The sequence below is a fragment of the Piliocolobus tephrosceles genome, chromosome 21 (genome assembly GCF_002776525.5).
Source record: "Piliocolobus tephrosceles isolate RC106 chromosome 21, ASM277652v3, whole genome shotgun sequence".
NCBI classification, from domain to species: Eukaryota; Metazoa; Chordata; class Mammalia; order Primates; family Cercopithecidae; genus Piliocolobus; species Piliocolobus tephrosceles.
Window position 1 is genome coordinate 9,242,080 of NC_045454.1, and position 20,183 is coordinate 9,262,262.

A 20,183-nucleotide genomic window follows, 5' to 3' on the forward strand; every position below is an offset into this window, starting at 1 on the left:
GCCAATGAGATTTTTGACCAATAAGCAGAAAACGTGGATGGGCAAGGGTGGGACCCTAGGGCTGGGATGGCCAATCAGTAGTGAGCAAGGCTGGGGCTGTTGTCCCTCGACTTTGAATTTGGTGCCTGGGCTAGGAAGAAGACTTGGAAAAGAAGAGAGAGGCCTTGGAGTCTACAGGGCCGAACTCCTCGGCAGCAGCTAACGAAGAGTTGTCCGAGGCCCTGAAAGGCGAGGGCGGCACTTACAGCGACCATATGAGGCAGAAAGCCTCCTTGGCAATCCGCTCCCCCTGTCCTCGGCTGGAGGAGGATATGGAAGCCTATGTGCTGCGGCCAGCAGTCCCAGGCACCAGGATGCAGTGCTACCTCGCCCGTGACAAGTGCGGCGTGGATAAGGGCTTGTTCCCCCTCTACTACCTCTACCTGGACACCTCCGACAGCCTGAAGGTACAGTCAGCCGGCCCAACAGCCTTGGGAGTAAACGCCCACCTCCGAGGCAAAATCCCACTCCTTTCTGAGCTAGGTCAAGACCAGCCTGAGGCCAGGCGCAGTGGCTCATGCCTGTAATCCCAGCACTTTGGGAAGCTGAGGCGGGTGGATCACCTGAGGTCAGGAGTTGAAGACCAGCCTGAACAATATGGTGAAACCCCGTCTCTATTAAAAATACAAAAATTAGCTGGGTGTGGTGGCACGTGCCTGTAGTCAAAGCTACTCAGGAGTCTGAGACAGGAGAATCGCTTGAACCTGGGAGACGGAGGTTGCAGTGAACCGAGATAGCATCACTGCACTCCAGCCTAGGCGACAGAGCAAGACTCCATCTCAAAAAACAAAATCAACCAACAAGCAAAAAAGACCAGCCTGGACAACATGGCAAAACCCTGTCTTTACAAAAAATACAAAAATTGGCCGGGCATGGTGGTATGCACCTGTAGTCTAAGCTACTCGGGAGGCTGAGGTGAGAGGATTGCTTGAGCCTGGGAGTTCGAAGCTGCAGTGAGACGTGATCACGCCACTGCACTCCAGCCTGGGCGACAGAGTGAGACTCTGTGTAAAAAAAAAAAAAAACTAAGAAAAAAAAAAGGACCAGGCGCAGTGGCTCACATTTGTAATCCTAGAACTTTAGGAGGCCGAGGCGCCCAGATCAGAAGGTCAGGAGTTCAAGACCAGCTTGGCCAACATGGCAACACCTCGTCTCTACTAAAAATACAAAAATTAGCCAGGCATGGTGGTGGGCGCCTGTAATCCGAGCTGACGAGTTCCAGATCAGCCTGGTGGAACCTTGTCTCTACATAAATTAAAAAAAAAAAAATTAGCCAGGCATGGTGATGCCCACCTGTAGTCCCAGCTACTTGGGAGGCTGAGGTGGGAAAATGGCTGGAGCCCAGGAGTTAGAGATCTCCTGTCAAAAAAAAAAAACAAAAAAAAAGTCTGGACCCTCCCTCACTGAGCCTTCCTTGCTATCAGTTCTCAGGCCTCACCCAATCCTGAGATAAATCCCGCCCCCAGCAACCAGGCCCCTCCCGTCACAGATTTGTCTTTCCAGATTCAAGCCGCACTTCTCTCAATCTAGTCTTTCTGGCCTTTACCCTCCAAGTATGGTCTCCTCGGGGTATCCTCTCTCCCACCAGAAAGAGGTTTTTTGCCTACTCAGAGCCAAACCCATATTTCCCAGATGAAACGCCTACCAAAGTCCTGCTGCAATATTGCAAGTGAGGGTGCTCCCCATTCTCCAAAGCCAGACCCTTCCTGGGCTAAGCTTCAACCCTGGACCCGTAGGCGGAAGGAATGAGGGAGAGATATTAAGACAGGAAGCTTCCATTCAGAACCCTGCTGATGGCTTCCCTCGGTGAGAACCACATTTCCCAGTAAGTCTTGAGAAGCTCGTTGTGCCATCACCGGCTCCTCCATCATGGGACATGATGTTTCCTTGTCTTTGGACCCCTGGCTCTAACCAGCTACCAGAAGTCCATTCTTTCTTTTTTTTTTTTTCTTTTTTTTGGAGACGGAGTCTCGCTCTGTCGCTCTGTCGCCCAGGCTGGAGTGCAGTGGTGCGATCTCAGCTCACTGCAAGCTCTGCCTCCCGGGTTCACACCATTGTCCTGCCTCAGTCTCCCGAGTAGCTAGGGCTACAGGTGCCCACCACCACACCCAGCTAATTTTTTGTACTTTTAGTAGACACAGGGTTTCACCATGGTCTCGATCTCCTGACCTCGTGATCCACCTGCCTCGGCCTCCTGAAGTGCTGGGATTACAGATGTGAGCCACCGCGCCTGGCCTTTTTTTCATTATTTTTTATTTTTGTTTTGAGATGGAGTCTCACTCTGTCACCCAGGCTGGAGTGCAATGGCGCGATCTCAGCTGACTGCAACCTCTGCCCCCGGGTTCAAGCAATTCTCCTGCCTCAGCCTCCCTACTCCCTACTAGCCGGGATTACGGGCAGGCACTACCATGCCTGGCTAATTTTTTTTATTTTTGTGGAGACAAGGTTTCACCATGTTGACCAGGCTGGTCTCGAACTCCTGACCTCACATCATCTGCCCACCTCAGCCTCCCAAAGTACAGAAATTACAGGTATGAGCCACCACACCCAGCCTCCAGAAGTCCATTCTAATGGACCGTTCCTCTCATCCATAGCACTTCCTCCTGGCTGGGCGAAAGAGAAGAAGGAGCAAAACTTGTAATTACCTCATCTCCCTGGATCCCACAGATCTATCTCGGGATGGGGACAACTTCGTGGGCAAAGTCAGGTGGGCAGAGCTCTGACATGCGGTAAGGAGCAGGTAGCAGGGAGCTTGGGGACAGGCGGATTTCATTTCCCAGCAGGCCACACACAGCATACCTTCCACCTGCTCACTGCTCAGGGACTAGAAGAACTGAAGGGTTTGGAACATAGGCTGGCATTTAAGGCATTTGACTCCTTGAGAGACAAGGGACTGGGATTCCTAACTTTCTGTGGGAAAAAAGGCCTGGAATGTGTGAATTCTTCCATCCAAAAAGGAAGAGGGAGGTTGGGCGTGGTGGCTCACGCCTGTGATCCCAGCACTTTGGGAGGCCGAGGCGGGAGGATCACTTGAGGTCAGGAGCTTGGGACCAGCCTGGCCAACATGGTGAAACCTCATCTCTATCAAAATTCAAAAATTAGCCAGGCATAGTGGCATGTACCTGTAATGCCAGCTACTGGGGAGGCTGATGCAGGAGAGTCAGTGGAACCCAGGAGGCAGAGGTTTTGGTGAGCTGAGATTGAGCCACTACACTCCAGCTTGGGCAACAGAAAGAAAAAAAAAAAAAAGAAGAAGAAGAGAGTTTCTAAAAGGCCATTTAAATAAAATAGGGAGGCTACATAAGTTACATGGCTCACCCAAGAAATGGGGGCCCTGGGACCATGGATACTGGAAATATGATTGTTTCATTTATTATTATTTTTATTATTACTGAGACAGAGTTTCACTTTTGTTGCCCAGGCTGGAGCGCAATGGCACAATCTCGGTTCACTGCAACCTCCGCCTCCCAGGTTCAAGCAATTCTCCTGCCTCAGCCTCCCGAGTAGCTGGGATTACAGGCATGCACCACCACGCCTGGCTAATGTTGTATTTTTAGTAGAGACGGGGTTTCTCCATGTCTGTCAGGCTGGTCTTGAACTCCCGACCACAGGTGATCCACCCACCTTGGCCTCCCAAGGTGCTGGGATTACAGGTGTGAGCCACCGCACCCGGACTCATTTATTTAATTATTTTTATTTATGTATATATTTGTTTAGAGACAGGGTTTCATTCTGTCACCCAGGCTGGAGTGCAGTGGCAAGATCACACTCATTGCAGCCTTGACCTCTGGGGCTCAGGTGATCCTCTCACCTCAGCCTCTTGAGAGCTGGGACCACAAGCACAAACTGCCACACCTGACTAATTTTTCTATTTTATTCGTAGAGGAGTTTTGCCATTTTGCCCAGGCTCAAGCTATCCTCCTGCCTCTGCCTCCCGGAGTGCTGGCATTACAGGCGTGAGCCCCTCCCTGTGCCCAGCCAGGAACATGATTCTTAGACATTCGGACATAGTCTTAGACATAGGGGATGGCTGGGAAGAGTCGATGTGATGAGTGACACTTACTCAAAGAGTAACACTTAGTATTTTTTTTTTTTTTTGAGGCAGAGTCTTGCTCTGTGGCCCGGACTGGAGTGCAGTGGCTGGATCTCAGCTCACTGCAAGCTCCGCCTCCCGGGTTTACGCCATTCTCCTGCCTCAGACTCCCGAGTAGCTGAGACTACAGGTGGCCGCCACCTCGCCCAGCTAGTTTTTGTATTTTTAGTAGAGACGGGGTTTCACCGTGTTAGCCAGGATGGTCTCGATCTTCTGACCTCGTGATCCGCCCGTCTCGGCCTCCCAAAGTGCTGGGATTACAGGCTTGAGCCACCGCGCCCGGCCTAACACTTAGTATTTTTATTCTATCCATTCCCTTCCTGAAGCAGATCCAATATCTTCGGCAGCAAGTTCACCATCTTTGACAATGGGGTGAATCCTGACCGGGAGCATTTAATCAAGAATACTGCCCGGATCAGACGGGAGCTGGGGGCTGTGTGTTATGTGAGTGTCCTGGGGATGACAGAATGGGGTAGGATGGTCGGAAGAAGGAACCAGGCCAACTGGAATATAATACCCCCAGGAGCACATCTTAGGAGACCTGGGGCCTCGAAAACTGACTGTGATTCTCCCAGGAACCAACAGCCGGAACCAGACAATCGATGTCCAGCCACGAAATGTGAGTCTCTGACGTCGGGAATCTCAGGGTCGATGGAGGAGAAAGGGCTGGGGCCGGTCCTCCTAGATCCCAGAGGAGGAAGAAGAGGAGGAAGAGGAGGCCAGTGGGTTACAAGTGTCCTGTGAAGCCTGAAGGACTGTTAGACTTCCATGCCTCAGGGAATAAAGACTAGAGACTCAAAACGTTTGCATCCAGAGAAAAAAGGGTTGGTGGCAGGTTAACAAACTCTTACCAAAAAGGGGTGTGATCCAGACTCCAAGAGAGGGTTCTTGGATCTCAGGCAAGAAAGAATTTGTGGCCAGTCCATAGAGTCAAGTGAAAGCAAGTTTTTCAGAGAAGAAACAAAAGAATGGCTACTCCATAGGCAAAGCAGCCTTGAGGCCAGCTGGTTGGCTATTTTTATGATTATTTCTTGATTATATGCTAAACAAGAGGGGGATTATTCATGAGTTTTCTGGGAAAGGGGTGGGCAATTCCAGGAACTGAGGATTCCTCCCTCTTTCAGACTCTTTCTCTCTCTCTTTTTTTTTTTTTTTTTGAGACACAGTCTTGCTCTGTTGCCCAGGCTGGAGTGCAGTGGCAAGATCTCAGCTCACTGCAAGCTGGGCCTCCCGGGTTCACGTCATTCTCCTGCTTCAGCCTCCCGAGTAGCTGGGACTACAGGCACCCGCCACCACACCCATCTAATTTTTTATATTTTTAGTAGAGACGGGGTTTCACTGTGTTAGCCAGGATGGTCTCAATCTCCTGACCTCGTGATCCACCCGCCTTGGCCTCCCAAAGTGCTGGGATTATAGGCGTGAGCCACGGCGCCTGGCAATAACTTCCCTTAGAGGCAAAATTTATTCAAAGATCTGTGCTAACATTCTTGAATATCTGTTAGCCATAATAAAGAAATCAGTGTACTTTATATTCTTAACTCCCACAACTTAGCCTAAATGTTTGCCCTGGCATGCTTATACTGGTCCAAGTAAGCATGAGGTCATAGCCTGTTCCTCTTCCTTCTTTGAAGGTGTTTTTACCTTTCTCAGCATTCCACAAGTTACTTCCTCCTTCCTTTGTTCTCCTCCAGTTTTTCCTCTTTTAAAAAGTTCTAAGTTGCTAGCTAATCGGGACAAATACAGAATGTGAGGTCCTGTTCCAGCCAATGGAAACCGGACACGGCAGTAGGGTGGATGCGTCAGGTTATAAACGACCCTGTCTCCTTTGTTCGGTGTGCTCTCGTGGCAAAACTCCCGGCAAGTGTACCTTTTCAGCAGAAAGTAAAAAAATGGCCTTGCTGAGGAAGTTAAGTTTATGTTCAAGTGCTATTTCTTTACGGCACCGGGGAACAAGCATTTCTAACATTGTGATACCAGTCCTGTCAAACTCCTGTGTCATCCTGTGACTAAGAATGCCTAGCCTCCTGGAAAGGCAGCCCAGCAGGTCTCATCCTCATTTTACCCAGCCCCTGTTCAAGATGGAGTTTCAAAAGCCTCTGAGAAAACCACAGCCCCTTCTTTACCTTCTAGGAACGGGAGTCACTACTGAGTCGCTACCAACGTGGGGAAAAACAAGGGTTGCTTTTGCTGCACAGCAAAACTCCGTTGTGGAACGAGGAGAACGGTGTCTACACGCTCAATTTCGATGGTCGAGTCACTCAGGCTTCGGTGAAGAACTTCCAGATCATGGATCCCAAACACCGTGAGCTCCTGGAAACCATTTTAGCTGGGCCAGGTGGGGTGGGGTTAGGGTGTGAACGGAAGGGAACTATATCTCCCATCATCACTTGAGCGTTTTTCTAGGCAGGGCAGATGACACCCTATTGCAAAGCCTACTGGGAATTGTAGTTTACACACCCCTCAAGGTTTCTGGCTTAGTAAGGGAACCACTCAGCCTCTTAAAAGTCTCAATTCTCGGCCTGGTGCAGTAGCTCACGCCTATAATCCTAGCATTTTGGGAGGCCAAGGTGGGTGGATCACCGGAGGTCAGGAGTTCGAGACCAGCCTGGCCAACATGGTGAAACCCTGTCTCTACTAAAAATACAAAATTAGCTAGGCATGGTGGCACATGCCTGTAATCCCAGCTACTTGGGGGGGCTGAGGCAGAAGAATTGCTTGAACCTGGGAGGCAGAGGTTGCTGTGAGCCAAGATCAGGCCACTGCATTCCAGCCTGGGTGACAGAGCAAGACTGTGTCTCAAAAAAAGAAAAAAGAGGGCAAGGTGGCAGGCGCCTGTAGTCCCCGCTTCTCGGGAGGCTGAGGCAGGAGAATGGTGTGAACCCGGGAAGCAGAGCTTGCAGTGAGTTGAGATCACACCACTAAACTCCAGCCTGGGCGACAGAGCGAGACTCCGTCTCAAAAAAAAAAAAAGAAAAAAGAAAAAAAAGTCTCAGTTCTCGAAGCTGGAAGATGACAGTCTGGCTAAGGCTGCGTTCCTGATTCACTTCTCAGCGGAACATCTGGTACTCCAATTCGGCCGAGTGGGCCCAGACACATTCACCATGGACTTCTGCTTCCCGTTTAGCCCGCTCCAGGCCTTCGGCATCTGCTTGTCCAGTTTCAATTGGAAGCTGGCTGTTGAATAACTCAATAAAATACCATACCCTTACCAGTTTCTGTGCCTCCTCATTTGGAGGAAGGGCCTGGACATGCCTTCTTTTGCACCACCTTAATAACCAACACTGGCCGGGCAAGCTGGCTCACACCTGGAATCCCAGCACTTCGGCAGGCTGAAGCCAGTGGATCACCTGAAGTCAGGAGCTCGAGACCAGCCTGGCCAACATGTGAAACCCTGTCTCCACTAAAAGTACAAAAATTAGCTGGGCGTGGTGGCTGACACCTGTAATCCCAGCTACTCGGAAGGCTGAGGCAGGAGAAACACTTGAACCCAGGAAGCGGAGGCTGCAGTGAGCCGAGATAGCTCCACTTCACTCCAGTCAGACTCTGTTTCAAAAAAAAAAACAAAAAAACAAAGAAAAAAAAATGCCGGGCACGGTGGCTCACGCCTGGAATCCCAACACTTTAGGAGGTCAAGGTGGAAGGATCACTTGAGGTCAGGAATTCAAGACCACCCTCGCCAATATAGCAAAACCCCGTCTCTACTACAAATACAAAAATTAGCTGGTGGTGCATGCCTGTAATCCCAGCTACTCTGGTGGCGGAGGCATGATAATTGCTTGAACCTGGGAAGCGAAGGTTGCAGTGAGCCGAAATAGTGCCACTGCACTCCAGCCTGGGCAAGAGAATGTGACTATCTCAAAAAAAAAAAAAAAAAAGGCCAGGTGCAGTGGCTCACGCCTGTAATCCCAGCACTTTGAGAGGCCGAGGCGGGCGGATCACGAGATCAGGAGACCATCGTGGCTAACACAGTGAAATCCCCTCTCTACTAAAAATACAAAAAAAAAAAAGCCGGGCGTGGTGGCAGGTGTGTGTAGTCTCAGCTATTCGGGAGGCTGAGGCAGGAGAATGGCGTGAACCCGGGAGACCCAGCTTGCAGTGAGCTGAGATCGTGCCATTGCACTCCAGCCTGAGCGACAGAGCAAGACTCTGTCTCAAAACAAACAGCTGATCTCAAGTGATCCATCCACCTCAGCCCACCCAAAGTGCTGGGATTTCTAGTTTAAATGATAATAACCCTTCCCAGAACTAAGCTGCTTTTGTAAAGGTAATGAAAGGCCATTAGGTTAGGAGGATGAGAGGAACCTGCGTTCTGAGAAGGTCTAGGGGAAGATTAATACAAAAATTAGCCCTGCTTGTTAGCGCACGCCTGTAATCCCAGGTACTAGGGAGGCTAAGGCAGAATTGCTTGAACCCAGGGGATTGCAGTGAGCTGAAATCACGCCACTGCACTCCAGCCTGGATGATACAGCGAGACTTGGTCTCAATAAATAAATAAATAAATATAAAAATTAGAGGTAGCCGGGCACGGTGGCTCAAGCCTGTAATCCCAGCACTTTGGGAGGCCGAGGAGGGTGGCTCACGAGGTCAGGAGATCGAGACCATCCTGGCTAACCTAGTGAAACCCCGTCTCTACTCAAAATATAAGAAACTAGCCGGGCGTGGTGGCGGGCGCCTATAGTCCCAGCTACTCGGAGGCTGAGGCGGGAGAATGGCATGAACCCGGGAGGCGGAGCTTGCAGTGAGCCGAGATCGCGCCACTGCACTCCAGCCTGGGCGACACAGCGAGACTCCGTCTCAAAAAAAAAAAGAAAAAAAAAAAACCCGGAAGTGGTGGTGCACACCTGTGGTCTCAGCTTCTTGGGAGACTGAGCCAGGAGAATTGTTTTTTGTTTTCTGGTTTTTCTTGGGGGCGGGGAAGGGGATGGACTCTTGCTCACTGCAAGCTCCGCCTCCTGGGTTCATGCCATTCTCCTGCCTCAGCCTCCTGAGTAGCTGGTACTACACTCGCCTACCACCATGCCCGGCTAATTTTTTTTTTGTACTTTTAGTAGAGATAGGGTTTCACTGTGTTAGCCAGGATGGTCTCGATCTTCTGACCTTGTGATCCACCCACCTCGGCCTCCCAAAGTGTTGGGATTACAGGCGTGAGCCACCGCACCCAGCCAGGAGAATTGTTTTTTTTTTTTTTTTTTTTTGAGATGGAGTCTCACTCTGTGGCCCAGGCTGGAGTGCAGTGGCCGGATCTCAGCTCACTGGAAGCTCCGCCTTCCGGGTTTACGCCATTCTCCTGCCTCAGCCTCCCGAGTAGCTGGGACTACAGGCGCCCGCCACCTCGCCCGGCTGGTTTTTTGTATTTTTTAGTAGAGACGGGGTTTCACCGTGTTAGCCAGGATGGTCTTGATCTCCTGACCTCGTGATCCGCCGGCCTCGGCCTCCCAAAGTGCTGGGATTACAGGCTTGAGCCACCGCGCCCGGCCGAGAATTGTTTTAACCTGGGAGGTGGAGGTTGCAGTGAGCCAAGATGCCACCCACGGCACCCCAGCCTGGGCAACAAAGTGAGACTCCATATCAAAAAAAAAACCAGTATATAGAATAATTACCCTATTATAGCATTTATTTCATGAGCATTGTTTTAACTCCTTGAGGCCTTACAATCCCATAAGGTATGTACAATTGTTAGTCACAATTTCCTTTCCTTACAGGTAAGGAAACTAGGTCTATGGACACAGGGCTTATCAGTGTGAAATCAGGCTGTGACAGCAATCATATAGGGTGGTTGCAGGAGATTAGAAAATTCCAGGTAGTAGTTTCACATGACCAGACCAGCAACAGGAAACTTGAAATAGCTACAGAAACTATGGGTTGATAAGATCCCAAAAAACCAGGTTGTAGGCCAAGTAGACTAAGACCAACTAGACCCAATATGGTGCTGGGTCTGACCTCGGTTTCCCGTAGGACCTCATTATGTGTTCATTAACACAGTCACACACCCACCAACATCATGACAGTCCTAGGAACACCCATATTTGGTGTAAAGATGGGTGGCACCTCAGTTCTGAGAAATCTCCATCTTTTTCCAGGAATGCTCATGACTGTTTTACCCGTTGGTTAAAAAAATTCAAAAAGGGCCGGCATCGTGGCTCACGCCTGTAACCCCAGCACTTTGAGAGGCTGAGGCAGGTGGATCACTTGTGGTCAGGAGTTTGAGACCAGCCTGGCCAACATGGAGAAACCCTATTTCTACTAAAAATACGAAAAATTACCCCGGCGTGGTGGTGCCTGCAGTCCCAGCTGCTTGGGAAGCTGAGGTAGAATTGTTTGAACCCAGGAGGCAGAGGTTGCAGTGAGCTGAGATCGTGCCACTACACTCCAGCCTGGGCTGGGTGACAGAACAAGACTCTATCTTTAAAAAACAAACAAACAAAAAACCCATAAATGTAGCAGCCCCAACCCCCCTTGCACGTGATTCTCTCGAGTCCCCTGAGTGTGGACTTTCCCCTTTGTAATAAATGCTGTATTTTCACTCTTTTCCAACTCATCCTTGAATTCATTCTCATGACAGTGTCAAGAGCCTGGACACTGGCTGAGGGGGAGGTCCCACCCAGGTGTGGAGACCTCAATACCCACTGGTATCAAAGCAACAGAGAATATAAAGGCCTGTAGAGATTGAGCCTTAATGGTCCAGCAAGGCACAGACAACTGTGCCTCCTTTCAGGGATCTGTGACTCAAGGCTCCAGCTCCCTTGGGGGCGGTGATAATTTCCCCAAGTTTAATACAATTTAGGCAGATGTCAAAGAAAAACTAGAGGCCGGGGCCAGGTGCGGTGGCTCACGCCTGTAATTCCAACACTTTGGGAGGCCAAGGTGGGTGGATCATGAGGTCAGGATTTCGAGACCAGCTTGATCAACATAGTGAAACCCCGTCTCTACTAAAAATACAAAAATTAGCCAGGCGTGGTGGCGCCTGCCTGTAATCCCAGCTACTCAGGAAACTAAGGAGAATCGCTTGAACCCAGGAGGCAGAGATTGCAGTGAGCCAAGATCACACCACAGCACTCAAGGCTGGGCGACAGAGCAAGACTCCATCTCAAAACAAAAAACAAAAAATAAAAAAACAAAACTATAGGCCGGGTGTGGTGGCTCATGCCTGTTATCTCAGCATTTTGGGAGGCCAAGGCAGGTGGATCACGAGGTCAGGAGTTTGAGACCAGCCTGGCCAACATAGTGAAACCCCGTCTCTACTAAAAATACAAAAATTAGCCAGATGTGGTGGCGTGCATCTGTAGTCCCAGCTACTCGGGAGGCTGTGGCAGGAGAATCGCTTGAACCCGGGAGGCAGAGGTTGTGGTGAGCTGAGATCATGCCATTGTACTTCAGCCTGGGCAACACAGCGAGACCCAAGCCCAAAAAAAAAAAAAAACAAAAAAAAAAAACTATAAAACCCAACCCACCAGCTGTTAGGTTCAAAAGAAGCCTCGGGATGAGTGTAAGCGAATTTGAGGAAAAGCAGTTTATGCCCCAGTGAAGTGCTTTGTTTTATGCTATTCTCTTCCCAGCTACCTCGGGGACCTGTGAAAACAGAATGCTGTCCGTTTCTGACACACACACAGACCCTGCTTGCTACAAATCAAAAGGCTTTATTCCTTATATAAACCCACACTTAGAAAAAATAGTTAATAAATTATAGGCAAACCAGTTGGTCTTAGCCACGCCTCCCAGTGAGGTCCAGGGGAGCCGCTGCTGCACCAGGAGAGGAGGAGGAGGGTGTGGCAACAGCTTGGCTCAAGGGCGTGGCCGGGACTGGGGACAAAGGGACAGAGGAGGAAGGCAAGGTCTGGGTGAGGGCAGGGATGGGGGCTAAAGGTGGGTTCCTGAGGCGTGCCCAGGCTCTGGCCCGGGCAGCAGGGGTGAGGCAGGGGCTCAGCTCCTCCTGGGCCTGGGCAATACGGCGTGCGAAGCGGCTCCGATCCCGAGCAAGCTGCTCCCAGGGGCCCTGGCGGGCGGCCTGGGCCGGCCCTGCCCAGACAGCCAGAAAATGGACAGTGACCTTCTCGGAGAAGTGCACCTGGGGGCAGACACAGGGACACAGGCAGGAGAGGGACACAGCCACGGGAATCCGGATGGGGAAGAGAGAGAGAGAAGCAAACAAAAATTAGTTGTTACACAACAATGCTTTCTATCTGGCTAGTCACTTGCCTGTCACTGTCATGGGATTCTCCATCTGACTCACTGAAGGCAAAGATGGTTTCCGGGGGTTGCTGTGAGCCACAGCTGCTCCCTCCTCCCCCAGGGGCCTGGCCTCTTACAAGAGATTGCATGACAATGTACACAGCCCTCCCCATAGAAATGACACGCAATCCTCTGCAACATACAGGGACCCAGGAGTCTCAGCCTCCAGCCCCTTCCTCTCCAAGACTCAAGAATCTGGGCTCTCAGCCAGACATGGTAGCTCATGCCTGTAATCCCAGCACTTGGGGAGGCTGAGATGGGCAGATCACGTGAGGTCAGGAGTTCAAGACCAGCCTGGCCAACATGGTGAAACCCCCATCTCTACTAAAAATACAAAAAAATTAGCTGGGTGTGGTGTCGTGTGCCTGTTATCCCAGATACTCTGGAGGCTGAGGCACGAGAATTGCTTGAACTTGGGCTGCAGAAGTTGGCAGTGAGCCAAGATCGCGCCACTGCACTCCAGCCTGGGTGACAGTGCAAGACTCTGACTCAATTTAAAAAAAAAAAAAAGAGGTCAGGCGCAGCGACTCATGCCTGTAATCCCAGCATTTTGGGAGGCTGAGGTGAGCGGATCACGAGGTCAGGAGATCGAGACCATCTTGGCTAACACGGTGAAACCCCTTCTCTCCTAAAAATACAAAAAAGTATCCGGGCGTGGTGGCGGGCGCCTGTAGTCCCAGCTACTTGAGAGGCTGAGGCAGGAGAATGTAAACCTGGTGTAAACCCGGGAGGTGGAGCTCGCAGTGAGTCGAGATCGCGCCACTGCACTCCAGCCTGGGCAACAGAGCGAGACTCCGTCTCAAAAAAAAAAAAAAAGAATCTGGGCTCTCAGCACCCACCTTTCTGGCCTTTAGGGGAGTCTCGGGGTCCAGATCACGGGTAGGGGTTTCTGGGCGCTTGAGCCGCCTTTGTAGTCGGAGGGGCAGTCTAGGAGGAGCCCAGGGAGGTGGTGGCTTCTCTCCAGGTACATAGATGGCCACTCGGAAGGGGCAGGGCTCAGCTTCTCCCCAGTCCTCAGCAGCTTCCTCTTCCTCTGTCTCCTTTCCAGGTCGGTATACCCAGTCCCTGAAGTGGGCACTCTGGGCCAGGTGGGAGGGATATGGGTCTGACTCAGCTTCTCCCACGGCTGCTTCTGAATCATCTTCCTTATCCTCACTACCCACATCCTCATCTTCCTCCTCCTCCGGGTCCTCTCCTGGCCGATACACCCAGGCCTTCAAGAAAGCACTTGCAGGGGGTGTGGAAGTGGAAATCTCAGCTTCTCTTTCATCCTCAGCTGATCCTGTATCACTGTCCTCATCTTCCTCCTCCTCTGTGTCCTCTCCAGGCCAATACACCCAGGCCTTCAGGAAGGCACTTGAGGAGGGGATGCAGGGAGGACACTCAGCTTCTCCATCCTTCTCAGCTGCCTCCAAAATCTTGACCTCACCCTCCTCTTCATCACTGGGTTGGCACCACCAGGACTTGAGCTGGGGCCTCTGGGCTGGGGGTGAGGAGTGTGGCCCTGGGGCAGCTTCTCCTTTCCCAGCTTCTTCGTGTGCCTTTTCCTCCTTCTCCTCGGACGCCTCTCCTGAGCGATGCTCCCAGGCCCTGGGGTTCGAGCCTGAAGATGGGGGGGACGCGGAGTTCTTCCTGGCTCCTTTACTGTTTTCTATTCCTCTTTCGTCCTCCGTGGCTTGATTCTCTTCCTCCCCTGGGCAAGACGCCCAAGTGCTGGGCTTGGACCCTGGAGACAAGGCAGAAGTAGAGGTTCTGCCAGTTTCTTTCTTTACAGCTTCTTCATCGTCCTCTTCCTCCACTGCTGGACAACACTCCCGGTGTGATAGAGGAGAAGAGAACTTGTTAACTCCCTCCTCTTCAGCAACTCCCTCTTCCTCAGCTTTCTCCTCCCCTGGGTTCTTATCAGAACCTTGCAGCCTCCTTATCAGAAGGCTGGGAGACAGGGGAGCAGGTTGGCCATCTGCAAATTGACTTCCCTGCCCTCTAGGGACACTGGCTGCTTCTCGCTCACTATACATGTCATCATCATCATCCAAAAGTCTCCAGGCTTCAGGAAGGGAACTGCTGGTTTTCAGGCCCAGTGTCTCTCTGTTCTCTCCAGGGCCTCCACCTTCTTCAGCCTCCTCATCAGGGTGTCTGCCCCAAGGGGTATGGGGGGTTGCTAGAGGAGTCCTAGCTTCTCCCTCCAGGCCAGCTTCTACCAGAGCTGCTCCTTTTACTGCCTCCACCAGCCAGGGCTCTGGAGGTCCCAGGCCCCTCAGGCGGCTCCAGGCCCGGCTGAGGAGGCCCATCACTGGGGACAGGAGGAAGAAAGGGTGGGCATCCCTCCATGGGGTAGCCTGATGGGGTGCTTGGCCTGGGGCCATGTGTCTGGGCTGGAAAAGGGGGAGGAAAAAAATAAAGTTTAGGGGCCATTTAGGGGATGGCATCCGGGCATGACTATGAGTCATAGCAACAGAAATAGTAACACGACTATTGTCAATAGCAACGCAAGAGTCCCAAATTCCTTTCTGATCTCAGTCACGCCCATCTCTGTCCCTTGGCTCTGTTCTCTCTCATCTCTCAATAGCCAGAAGTCTGAGCCCCTAGTTCTTCCTTAGATCCAAGGGTCCAAGCCCCCAGCCCCCTCTTTCTTCAGACGCAGAAGTCCCAGTCCCAAGAGCCAGGAACAAAAGTCTTTTGCTTGCTTCCCTTGGCGAGAAAGTCATAGTCCCTCCCTAGCTCTCTCATCCTGCTGAAGATGGGCAGATCAAACCCTCACACCCTCCTCCCTTGCACACTCAAACATTCTGACCCGACCCCCCACTTGCTAGATGATTCTTTCACCGGGACTCAAGAATCTGGCTTCCAGATCCCTCCTCCCTCAGGCTCAGGACTCCAGGCTCCCAACCCCTTCTCCTTCCTAAGTCCAGGCCCCCAACCCCGTGGGGACCCAGACGTTCCGACCCCTTACTCACCGGTGGGGGGCTGCGCGTCACCCCGGGGGCAGGAGCGCCGGCTCGGTCTGCCAGAAGCGATCACAGGTCCTGACGGTTAGGAAGGCCAGCGCGTTCATCTCACCCTCAGGCGTCGGGCTCCAGGGGACTCAGAGTATCTCCGGCTGCCTCAAGCGCAGTGGCGACAAGCGGGCGCGGGGTCCTGCGGCGTCTTGCACACGATCAACAACTGGGACGGGAACCAACACGATGAGCCAAGCGTAGGCCGCGGGGCTTTTATATTCTACAGCGCCCGGCGTGCTGACGTCACGGGGAGAGGCGGGGTTTCGAGACCACAACCCGAAGGGTGGGAAGTGAAAGACCGGACTTCTCGCGGAGATTCCAGCCTTTGTAACGTCACGGCGGAGTTTCCGAGCGTGACCATGCCCCCCACCAACAAGCGAACTGTCAATCAAATGCGTGGTCCCGCATCAGCAGCGAGCCAGTTCTCTCTTAGCTGAGGGCCAATGCCTTCCTACCCAAATTTATTTATTTATTTATTTAGGTTAGTTAGTTATTTTGAGGCGAGTTTTGCTTTTGTTGCTCAGGCTGGAATGCAATGACGCGATCTCGGCTCACCGCAACCTCCGCCTCTGGAGTTCAGTCTCCTGCCTCAGCATCCCTACAGGCATGTGCCACCACGCACAGCTAATTTTGTATTTTTTGAGCAGCGACGTAGTTTCTCCATGTTGGTCAGGCTGGTCTGGAACTCCTGACCTCAGGGGATCCGCCCGCCTTGGCCTCCCAAAGTGCTGGGATTACAGGCGTGAGTCACCGTGTCCAGCCTATTTATTTATTTATTTATAATTTATTTATGTATTTTTCTGAGATGGGATTTCACCATGTTTGCCAGGCTGGTCTCGAACTCCTGACCTCAGGTGTTCTGCCTGCCTCGGCCTCCCAAAATGCTGGGATTACAGGCGTGAGCCACTACTCCAGGCCTATTTATTTATTTGTTTTATTATTATTATTATTTTGAGACGGAGTCTCGCTCTGTCGCCCAGGCTGGAGTGCAGTGGTCCAATCTTGGCTCACTACAAGCTCTGCCTCCCGGGTTCACACCATTCTCCTGGCTCAGCCTCCCAAGTAGCTGGGACTATAGGCCCCTGCTACCATGCCCGGCTTTTTGTATTTTTAGTAGGAGCGGGATTTCACTGTGTTAGCCAGGATGGTCTCGATCTCCTGACCTTTTGATCCACCCGCCTTGGCCTCCCAAAGTGCTGGGATTACACGCGTGAGCCACCTCGCCCGGCCTGTTATTTTTTTTTGTTTTTGAGACTGAGTCTCGCTCTATCACTGAGGCTGGAATGCAATGGCGCGATCGGCTCACTGCAACCTCCATCTCCCGGGTTCAAGCAGTTCTCCCACCTCAGCCTCTAAGTAGCTGAGATTACAGGGATGCACTACCACACCTGGCTAATTTTTTGTATACAGACAGGGTTTCGCCATGTTGCCCAGGCTGGTCTTGAACTCCTGAGCTCAGGCAATCTGCCTACCTTGGCCTCCCAAAGTGTTAGGATTGTAGGTGTGAGCCACCGCACCCGACCTATTTATTTATTTTTTGAGACAGAGTCTCACTCTGTTGCCCAGGCTGGAGTTCAGTGGCGCCATCTCAGCTCACTGCAACCTCCACCTCCCGGGTTCCAGTGATTCTCCTGCCTCAGCCTCTGGAATAGCTGGGATTACAGGAGTGTGCCGCAATGCCCAGGTAATTTTTGTATTTTTAGTAGAGACAGTGTTTTGCCACATTGACCAGGCTGGTCTTGAACTCCTGACCTCAGGTGATCTGCCCGCCTTGGCTTCCCAAAGTGCTGGAATTACAAGCATGATCCACTGTACCCAGTCTCCTACCCCAATTTAGCCCAAAGGCCCAGCCTACAGTCTCCCATTTTCTTTTTTCTTCCTTCCTTCCTTCCTTCCTTCCTTCCTTCCTTCCTTCCTTCCTTCCTTCCCTTTCCTTTCTCTCTCTCTGTCTCTCTCTTTCTTTCTTTCTGTCTCTCTGTCTCTCTCTCTCTCTTTTTTCGAGACGGTGTCTCACTCTGTCACCCAGGCTGGAGTGCAATGGTGTGATCTCAGCTCATTGCAACCTCCACCTCCCGGGTTCAAGCAATTCTCCTGCCTCAGCCTCCCGAGTTGGGAGTACAGGAGCTCGCCACCACGCACAGCTAGAGTCTCCTATTTTCACATGCGATTGGTTTCCTTCCCGAGTGCGAGGGTGTCATTGTTCCCATTCACAAATGGGGAAACAGGCTTGAAAATGAAACCACTTGACTAAGATAGTCACAGCAGGGTCCAGATTCCTTGCATATGAGAATGAAGATGTAAGCACTATGAGATCAGGCACTTTGCTGGGCTCAGTGCTTTTAAAAAAATAATTAAAAATAAATAATTAACTCAGTGCTTTTAAAAAAATAATTAATTAATTAAAAATAATTAATTTAGGCGTGCGGTGGCTCACGCCTGTAAACCCAGCACTTTGGGAAGCTGAGGCGGGCAGATCACGAGGTGGAGATTGAGACCATCCTGGCCAACATGGTGAAACCTTGTCTCTACTAAAAATAGAAAAATTAGGCCGGGTGCAGTGGTTCATGCCTGTAATCCCAGCACTTTGGGAGGCTGAGGCAGACGAATCACAGGGTCAGGAGATGGAGACCATCTTGGCTAACCCGGTGAAACTCTGTCTCTACTAAAAATGCAAAAAAAAAAAATTAGCCGGGCGTAGTGGCGGGTGCCTGTAGTCCCAGCTACTTGGGAGGCTGAGGCAGGAGAATGGTGTGAACCCGGGAGTTGGAGCTTGCAGTGAGCCGACATCTTTCCACTGCACTCCAGCCTGGGCAACAGAGCAAGACTCAGTCCCAAAATAAAAAAAAAAAAAATGAGTTTGGCGTGGGGACATGTGCCTGTAGTCCCAGCTACTCAGGAGGCTGAGGCAGGCGAATCACTTGAACTCAGGTGGCAGAGGTTGTAGTGAGCAGAGATCGCGCCACTGCACTCCAGCCTGGCAACAGAGCGAGACTCTGTCTCAAAAAAAAAAAAAAAATTCATCTTCTAAATAGAGACAGGGTCTCGCTATGATGCTCAGGCTGGTCTTGAGCTCCTGGTCTCAAGCGATCCTCCTGCCTTGGTCTCCCAAAGTGCTGGGATTACAGGCGTGAGCCATTGCGCCCGGCCAGGGCTCACTGCTTTCTTCTCAGTGACTGCAACAGACAGTGCCTGCACACAGTAGGTGCTCAACAGATGCATGGTGAATGGTGGTTAAACCAAAAGCTTGGATTCCTTCCCAGTCCAGGCACAAGGCTGCACTCCTGGGTTTCATCTGCTTCAGACTTAGCCAATAGCTCTGCATCCACAAATCGCAAGTCTGCCTGGGTGGCGCTCTTCATGCGAGTGGGGGCGCTTCTGCTACAAGTTCCAGGCCTGGGGTGATAGTTCCAGCCCCCAACTCTCCTCCCCTACCTACGGATGCATAATCTTCTTCCTCAAAATATACCAGGGAACCATGTCTCTCTCCTGAGGAAGTTGTCCTCAAGTCTAGAAGAGAATTCTCACCTGGATTTGAGGTGGGGGTTTGGAACTCTCCATTTCACCCTGCCCTAGTGGGACCATCGGCTTTTCTCCCTAGGGGACCTGGACAGTCCATCCCTGGCCCCTTCCAATCACAGCCATGTTTCCAGACCCCCAGCTCATTCACGACTCAGGAGTCCTGACTCCTAGCTCAGACCTTCTGGGGCACCCAGGAGTCTGGATCCCTAACCCATTCCCTCCAGGGCTTTGGAAGTCTGAGTCCCCACCCCTTGCAAGACACAAACCTCCTCCGTTTAGGACACCAGTGGCCCAGGTCCCCAACCACAGCAGCAAACCCACGGGGGCTCTGGAGTGCAGGCCTCAGGTCCAACTCTCCAAACACTGAGAAGCCCCAACCTTGGTCCTAGGAATTGGGGGACCCAAGCCCCTCCCCTCAGCTGTGGGGGCAGCTGAGCCAGGGGTCAGGCTGTAGTGGGGAGGCCAGAAGGGGCGGGGACAGCCGGGATTGGGAGGGGAGAACAGCAGCGTGGGCGGCTGGCAGAGGCAGGGAAAGACCAGCAGAGAGGAAAGAGAAACTGGGAGAGGGAGGAAGGGAGAAAGTGAGAAGGGAAATCGGAAAGAGAAAGGGGAGGAAACGGCAGACGTGGAGAGTCAGAGAGAGAGACAGAAAGAGGAAGAGACTGAGTGCGAACGAGAGAGGACACGGGATGACACAGAGAGAGAGAGAGCGTGCGAATGAGATAGAGACTTAAAGAAGAGACCCTGGGAGTCTGTCAATAAAAGATTTGGACAGAAACAGAAAGATTGGAGAGAGAGATAGAGGGTGAGAATGAGTGAGAGAGAGACTGGAAGAGACAGAGATCAGAGAGAGGAGAGACACAGAAAGTGAGACTGGGGAGAGAGACAGTGTAAAACGCAGAGAGAGAGAGAGAGAGAGCATAAGAGACGGGAGACAAAGAGACAAAAAGTGAGCAGGTGAGGAGAGAGATTGAGAACTATGAGAGACAGCAGCTAAGAGACAAAGGAGGCGAGAGACTGCCTGGGTGCTGCAGCACCCACACCGTCCTCTTGCCCCCTGTCATTGGGACCCTAGAGCTGGGTAAGTTCCTTGGCTGGGCTGGGAGGGGCTCTCTGGGTGCACATTCCTGCTGCTGCAGGGCTTGGCTTGGGGAGTTGGCAGGGATGCTTTGGGGGTGCGTGTGGGAGGGCGGGAGACAGGTAGCCTGGGGCAGCAGGAAGGAGGCAGGGAATGGGGGTCCTTAAGCTCAGAGAGGGTCAAATTCCTGGCCTGAGTGCAGTGGGGAGGAATAAAGGATTCCCTA

General features: G+C 51.8%; 3 protein-coding genes across 4 annotated transcripts in view; 2 read left to right on the forward strand and 1 right to left on the reverse strand.

The window, feature by feature from the left end:
* The window catches only part of TULP2 (TUB like protein 2), a 13,692-nt gene extending 6,918 nt beyond the window's left edge, over positions 1-6,774 (forward strand). Inside the window, exons 5-9 of one of the 2 annotated variants that reach the window (XM_026457327.1) lie at positions 135-446; positions 2,634-2,746; positions 4,459-4,576; positions 4,656-4,751; positions 6,263-6,774. In XM_026457327.1, coding sequence (XP_026313112.1) covers positions 135-446; positions 2,634-2,746; positions 4,459-4,576; positions 4,656-4,751; positions 6,263-6,523 — 900 coding nt within the window. In that variant the 3' untranslated portion in view covers positions 6,524-6,774. The remainder of the gene's footprint in view (positions 1-134; positions 447-2,633; positions 2,747-4,458; positions 4,577-4,655; positions 4,752-6,262) is intronic. The other variant, XM_026457328.1, reaches the window with a different exon arrangement.
* A 4,977-nt stretch (positions 6,775-11,751) lies between these two features.
* Positions 11,752-15,577, reverse strand: PPP1R15A (protein phosphatase 1 regulatory subunit 15A). The gene is made up of 3 exons (XM_023182470.2): positions 15,319-15,577; positions 13,201-14,736; positions 11,752-12,197 (listed from the first exon to the last, which is right to left on the reverse strand). Exons 2-3 carry the CDS (start codon positions 14,725-14,727, stop codon positions 11,835-11,837), a joined length of 1,890 nt encoding a protein of 629 aa, XP_023038238.1. The 5' UTR covers positions 14,728-14,736; positions 15,319-15,577; the 3' UTR covers positions 11,752-11,834.
* Positions 15,578-19,412: 3,835 nt separating this feature from the next.
* Positions 19,413-20,183, forward strand: part of PLEKHA4 (pleckstrin homology domain containing A4) — a 31,799-nt gene continuing 31,028 nt past the window's right edge. The window contains exon 1 of the mRNA XM_026457352.2: positions 19,413-19,960. The gene's annotated coding sequence lies outside the window, so the exon portion shown is untranslated. The remainder of the gene's footprint in view (positions 19,961-20,183) is intronic.